Consider the following 7,364-nt stretch of genomic DNA (forward strand, 5'->3'; position numbering starts at 1 on the left):
GGGTCACTGAGCTCCAACTGCAGTAAGCTGGGAGGCCAGTGTCAATGCAAGCCTAATGTTTTTGGCCGCTGCTGTGACACATGTTCAGTTGGGAGTTACGGTTTTGGATTTCATGGTTGTTACCGTAAGTGCTAAAGCTATGAAACAAATTGAATTCTTGCCTGTTCCACTAACAGCATTTCATTTGAGATTCCAAGACCATGGCTGGTTTTTCTCCCAACACAGATTTCTATGCCTGTGTGCTTCCTAGCTCCCACAAAGAGTGGAAATGGAAGTGCTGAAGAACTGAGCTGAAAAAGTGATCTAGTGGTAATTCAAGCCTAGCTAGAAACAGACAGTCCCAGAAGTCTTATAAGAGAACTTTCTTGTACATAATTTACATCCCTCTGCTTGCAAACTAAAGAGGCTTGAATAAGTCTGAGTCCCAGAGTGATTATTGATGCCAAACCTTTTGGCCGGGCATGGGGGATATTAGTCTAGTCCCTGACCATACAAGGGGTAGCCCCTGCTTGCAGCAGGGAGAGGATCTCCTGAGGGAGAGAGGCTGCTGGAGACAGACAGGTAGGCACCCAAGCCACCCAGAGGATCTAAGATGAGATACCTCCAACAGAGGTAGGGCCTGTAGGCAACATTTACCTTGAGGGAGGGAGACATTTTTTCATGAAGCTGCTAGCTTGTGTTTTTGTTCCATTTTGAACTTGAAACTGGAGGACTAGATTGTGGCCACGGGGGTGGAAGAGACTATGAATAGGGGTGTGTGACTGGCACTCCATGGCTGTCTGTGCCAAAAGCCAGCTCCAAGCCAAAGAGGTGAAGACTGGCATGGTAAGACTGGAGCCCCAGGAGGGACTGCTGCCAAGGCAGGGCCAATACTTGGGAGCCCAGGTTTTAAACAGTGAACCAAGGCAGAGGGTGCGGCCAGAGAAAAAGGGGGCCAAGACTGCAGTAGTTGAAGCCCTGACATGCTCAGAAGCCTACAGGAGCGCTGCCTTAAAGGGGAAGCACTTGAGGGAAGAGCACAAGGCCCCAGGTGGGGGGCTGGCTTGGCTGGGCAGGCAAAATGACCAGCAAGGCTACTGCCAGCCCCAGGGACTGCCTCCCACAATAAACACCAATATAACATCAAGTCATAGCAAGTGAGAGACTGGAGGTGAGGTGAGCTGAGAGAGAGCCAGCAAACAGGCTGGACCACAGTGGGGGAACCAGGTACCAGGGTGGCAGACCCCCAAAGGCACCACAAGACATCTCAGTCTAAAGGCATTCGCTGGTAATCAGTTCAGGAAAGATGCAGCTCATCCTTAACATGACTTTTTTATTTACTTTCATTTATCTAGCCTGTCAGTGCCATCCTCAAGGATCGGTGAGCACTCTCTGTGATCAAGTGACTGGGCAATGTTCATGCCGGCCAGAAGTTGATGGTCTGCGATGCAGTCAGTGCCTCCCTGGATATTTTGGATTTCCCAATTGTCGACCTTGTTCATGTAATGGCTATGCAGAGCTTTGTGACCCAGTGACTGGGGCATGCCTAAATTGTAGAGGCTTCACAACTGGAAGTAGCTGCGAAAGGTAGGTTACAGGCCTTCCTGACATTAGTGACCCATAGACGTAGTGTTATTAAGACTTGTAGCCATCACAGTGGAGCAGTGTTTCTAGCATCACCTCCAACTACATTTGATGCCCCAATCCAAATGACCAGTTACCCATTTACACCTGGGTTGACTGGGCATGACCTTTGCCACCACTCCAAAAAAAGCCTTGTAATCACAGCTCTGGAACCACAGCAAGATTCCTTACCTACTTTGCCACTATGCCCCAGGATGTAATCCAGAAAGTGTGTTTGAATGTTAGGTGATAGTTTGGTATTTGTTCCAGGATAAAGCACTGCAGTTACAAACTACTGGGTCCAGTTCTACCTTCAGTCACAGAATTGTATCGCTGACATTAATAGCAAATACACATAAAACCAAGAGTAAAACTGGACATCACTACTGAGGGACAACTGTGTATTTATTCAGCAAGCACAAGCATAAGATGGCAGCCACAGATTAATTCTCAGCACTGTAGGGCCAGATCCAATGAGGTTGTATGTACTAGCTGCAGAAAGCATTCAGCAGATTGTTATGCTCCTCAACACCTCAGAATATTGGGCCCTCAGTGCCCTGCTACATGTGACAAATGCTATATATATCATTCATTTGTGAGTCCTAAAAATGTTTTAGCTGCTAAGTATTATAATAAGTTTTCAGTATCAGTTTTATTACTAGGGTGTAGGTTGTAGCTATGTTGGTCGAAGGACATAGGCAGACAATGTATCTAAAAAACGGTGTGCCTCCTTTTTTCATTCATGCAGCCTTATGGCAGCATGAATGATGTCAGTACAGCCCTGGCAATAGGGCTGGGCAGTTGACTAGTTTAGTTTGGTTGGGGCATATCCTCCCATTTATTTTAAAAAAGATTTCTCTGTGGATTCTATAAGGAGTACCATTTTGAACTCGATAATGTTTAGTCAACAAGGAGCCTTTTACTGACTAGTTAGCTAACTTGGAAGCAGTCCAACAAAAATGATACAGATGTTTTTACAAATAATAGGTACTTTTGTTTTGCAAAATATATAAAAAATGGTGTAGTTAAATTTACTGTAATTACACATTGTATATGTGTAATTCTTACATTATTGATTCAAATCATATCGGGGACGTGAAAGATGGAATCCAAAATATTGGCCAAACTCTCTAGAACGTAAAATACATAACTAGAGATTTCTTGATCCAGGTTTTGGGGATACAGCATTGATTTTAATTGAATCTATTCAAGACCAGACACTTCTGTACCAAACAATGGAAGTAGTATTGCAGTGACAATTGCTGTTAGATTAAAAAAGACCTAATTGAATAAACCAATCTACGTGCAATGACTGAAGAGCACATTTGTCAAGAAGCGAATTTAATATGCTTCTGTGGTGACTGTTTTGACAGATGTATTGATGGTTATTATGGGAATCCTCTAAAAAGAGTGCCTTGTTGTCCATGTATGTGTCCAGACTCTCCTACAAGCAACAGATATTTTGCACATTCCTGTTACCAAGATTCTCAGACTTTGCAATTAGTCTGCAATTGTCTCAAGGGCTATTCAGGTATGACACAAAATGTAGTTTGTTTTTAATAATATCATTGTTCTTAATGAAAAGCTGAAAAATTACAACTATTTCCAGTTTATCCTCTCAGGGATATTGCAATCATAAGAATAACATAGAACAATAAAGTTAATGGCTGCTTGATTAAAAAACAACAGCCCAGTAGCCCTGCAATTTAAGTTCTAGTAAGCAACTAAAGGTAAAAAAATGGATGCAATGAAGCAACCCATCCCCTCTATTTTGACTTTCACTTATTTGTAGATAAATCTGTTGTCTAGTCTACGTATTTCTTAAATGTAAAGCTCAGATTTTTTATATTGGCTGCCCAATTTGAGACTTCTACAGGGAGATGTTTAGTTGATAAATTCTCATAGCTCCACTGAAGTAGTCAAAATTCATACTAGCAGGGGATCTCTTCTTTAGGGCCTCATTTTCAATGGTGCTGAGATAAAGACAGTGAGATATGCAAGTAGGCATCGTCCCTGAAAAAATAAGGTTGGGGTACCCAAATCAGAATTGCTGCCAAAATTTAAGTCACTCTAATTAGTGGACTGCTTTGAGAAGTGTGGATTAAATTGTTTTCCCATAAGGGAATGTCTTTATAGATGTAGAATTTTGACCTGATGCATCATTCAGAGAAGGGGTTTTCTTACTTTGAGCTACTTTTTTCACAATTGGCTGCTTCATTCTCAATTATCTTGCATGCTACTATTTTTTTGTAGCAAGCTAACTCTGTATTTCTTAATGTCATGTGCTAGTCTGAATCTCTTGGAGGGAGAATTAACAAGCTCTCTCATTCCTCTGTACATTAGAATTAAAATTTCTTATATTACTGGGATGGAAAGCAAAGGTAGATGGAAAGTGTTGCCTTAAATGAATGCTTAAACAGAAAATAAAATTAGTTGAAGCAATCTTCTTTAGAAAAAGCATAGTTAATCCTTTCTCCCTCAGCAGCCTCATGATAGAAACAGTAGTGCTGGACCTATTTGTTTCATGCTATTCCCAGCATGAAATTAGGACAAATCCTTTGTTTTCAAATTTTGCTGCCAGCTTCTGTCATCATATCCACCTTTACTAAGTCAAAATTAAGTGCTAAGACACCCAAACACTGGGCCTGTAGTCTTTACTTAGGTCAAGTTCCCTTTCAAAACAGGGGAGTAAATGCTGTGGGATTATACTTGGCTTAGCCATCATTTGTCCAGAGGATTTCTGTCATAATAATTATTTTGGATCAAGACATACACCTTACACAGGGGTTCTCACAAATCAGATCCCAGACACCATCCGGGTAAACAGCATGTGAAGGGGCTCCTAAGACTCTTGTGTACCAAGCCCAGAGCGTAAACAGCACTTTTTTGGTCATGAGCCAGTCAGGAGGTTGAGTGGGCTGCCTGTCCCACTTGGAAGATAAGGTAACATTGATAAGGTATATTAAGATAAGGTATATTAAGATAAGGTATATTGAGGAAGGCTTAGGACAGCTGCAGGTGGAGTTCTTTGTGGTGCAACTCCCTTAGAGCTATAATAAAATCAGAGAGCTAGGGGAAGAAGGCCCAGAACCAATGAAGAAACACACTTCTTGAAAATGGCCTCCAGCAAGGTTCCCTCTAAGGTACGCGCGTGCACAGCCACGCACAAGTAAAAGGCTGGCCGTGCACAAACTTTTTTAGGCTGTGCACCCACTGGGATAGGAGCTGGGCTGCGGTGCGGGACACTTATAGAAGGCAAGGCGGGGTGGGAGCCTGGTGGGGGCAGGAGCCTGGCACGGGCTCCGCCAGCTCCAGGGAACTGCTCCATTCCCCTGCTTCGCCTCGGGGAGTGAGGAGGCACGTGGCTTCAGGGCCAGGGAGTGGAGCAGTTCCCTGGAGCCAGCGGAGCCTGCACCAGCCCCCAACGCCAGCCTGCATCCCTGCCCTGCCTCACCTTGGGGAGGAGCCACCGCCTGCCCTGAGTGAGGCTCCGCCAGCTCCGGGGAACTACTCCACTCCCCGGCTCTGACGCCACATGCCTCCTTGCTCCCCAAGGCAATGCACGGAAGAGGAGCAGTGTCCCAGAGCCAGCAGAGCCTGCGGCAGGCCCCCAAGCCTACAGGCCCCTAGCACCTGGCCCCCTTGCCCCTGGCCTCCAGGTCCCAGGCCCTAGCCCCCACTGCCTGCCCTGGGTGAGGAGTGAGGAGCTTACCTTTGGTAAGTGTCCCACGCCGCACCAAAGCAGCACACTCATGGACCGCTACTCCTTAGAGGGAACATTGGCCTCCAACATGTCCCTTAGATGGTTTATAGACACTGGCTGTGTCTACACAAGACACTGACTGCACGGTCATTACTGCACAGTCACTTAGTACTTGTATAAACATATGTGCTGCTGCTATTTGTGCCGTGGGAAATGTGCAGCCCTGCATGTTTATGCTTGTCTGGACGCGCCCAGAGATTTCAAATAGGAATCCATAGCATTAAAAGCATTCTGACCTGGCGTGCTCTTTCTGAGTTGTTTGCAACAGAAGGATTGCTCTGTCATAGTCAAAAAACAAGTACAAGCTAAGAGCTGGTATTTTCAAAGGGGTGCCTTGAGTCTAACAAGGTTGAAAACCATTGTTGTAGGCACTTTTTTGGTCAGAGGTGCTGAGTGAGGGTGGGTAGAGCTGCATATGTTCAACCTTTCTGCTGTTTGGGTCCATGTAATCTTAACCTGCTGGCCAATTAGAATGCAACAGTACCAAACTGCCTGGTATCATTTTACTCTAAAACCTTGCAGCTACACAGACAGGGAGAATTTTCTAACACTTTTAAGGAAAAAAAAAATAAAAGTTTTACGTGTGTTCACAGCACTCAGCATTTTTTCCTTTTTTAACTTTCCTTTCTGGTAGGCAATCGATGTGATGAGTGCCCTAGTGGATTCTATCTGAATGCAAGAAGTCCCAGGACTCAGTGTTTGCCCTGCTCCTGCAATAATAACATTGATATGACAGATCCAGAATCCTGTAACAAGACTACAGGAGAATGCTTAAAATGCTTAAACAATACACATGGGCCCAACTGCCAATTCTGCAAGCCAGGCTACTTTGGATCTGCCCTTATTCAGAGCTGCAGAAGTAAGTAAATAATTCAGTTACAAACAGATATTGCCACCAAGACTGTGCCTTAAGGAACTCATGGTGCACAGAGAACTTGGCTTTTACAGAGCTAATAATTCCTAGGAACTGAGCAACTATATTGGACAAATGCCTATTAATGACACTACTATCATGCTAGCACTGTCAGTTAAATTCTATTATTGCTATTCTTAGTCACCCTTTTAGGTTTCTTTACACTGTACGTGTCTCATGGGAGGCGGTTTTCTGAAGTGATAATGCTATATTCTGCTCTTGGAAAACAAGCACACGCTCATTCTCTTCAGGGAGGAATCAGAACGAAAGGAATTAAATTCATTTCAAATTCTGGTATAGTTAGTTATTCTCTGCATAATAACGGACTTTCTCTTTCCAGAATGCACTTGCAATCTTTCAGGCGTGAGCCCAGCAATATGTCCATCTGAAAATGAAGCTTGCCTCTGCAACCCAACAACTGGAGCCTGCCCTTGCTTACCTAATGTGATAGGTTCATTGTGTGACCAATGTGCTCCTGGCTACTGGAACCTGGGTAGCAGGAAAGGATGTCAGCTCTGTGGCTGTGATCCAAACAACTCTCAAACTAACCAATGCAACCAGGCAAGATAACAGTTCTCTCACAGCTCACATTTGGCAATGACATGTTGAAAGGACACAATCCAAGACTCTCATAACTTTTTTTAAAATCTTTGTTTTGCTCACTGTTAACATCAGCCTCTTAGAAATCTTAAATTGCCAGAAATTGAATTAAATGTGTCATGTTTTGGTCCATCATGCATTACAGGCTGCCTTGTTGTGATGGGATTGCTCTTAAGCAATGAGTTCTTTAAATTTGTGCTTCCATCTGGAGCACTGAAGTACTGTGAACCAGATCCAGTTTGGTCTTGGGGATGCCTACATTTAGATTTTCCAGCACATAAAATCTAAGCATCTTTTACCCAAGACAGTGACTTATTTGACTAGATTAAGGTACCTAGGATCCCTATACAACCAATGAAGTAACTTGGGTGCTTCCTAAGAGCAATGCAATGTGACTTAGGTTCATTGTGTAGGCATGCTAACCAGAGCATGGTGAGAACTAGGCATCTCCGCGGGGCAATTCAGAAAGCCTAGAGGCATGTAGGA

General features: G+C 44.0%; 1 protein-coding gene across 1 annotated transcript in view; it reads left to right on the top strand.

The window, feature by feature from the left end:
• Positions 1–7,064, top strand: part of LAMB4 (laminin subunit beta 4) — a 91,114-nt gene extending 84,050 nt beyond the window's left edge. The window contains exons 20-23 of the mRNA XM_019509398.1: positions 1,335–1,566; positions 2,976–3,133; positions 6,000–6,224; positions 6,619–7,064. Of these exons, the coding sequence (XP_019364943.1) occupies positions 1,335–1,566; positions 2,976–3,133; positions 6,000–6,224; positions 6,619–6,848 (845 nt within the window). The 3' untranslated portion in view covers positions 6,849–7,064. The remainder of the gene's footprint in view (positions 1–1,334; positions 1,567–2,975; positions 3,134–5,999; positions 6,225–6,618) is intronic.
• Positions 7,065–7,364: the final 300 nt, after the last annotated feature.

This window comes from Gavialis gangeticus, unplaced genomic scaffold, assembly GCF_001723915.1.
Source record: "Gavialis gangeticus isolate Ggan-Ray unplaced genomic scaffold, GavGan_comp1, whole genome shotgun sequence".
Lineage (NCBI taxonomy): Eukaryota > Metazoa > Chordata > Crocodylia > Gavialidae > Gavialis > Gavialis gangeticus.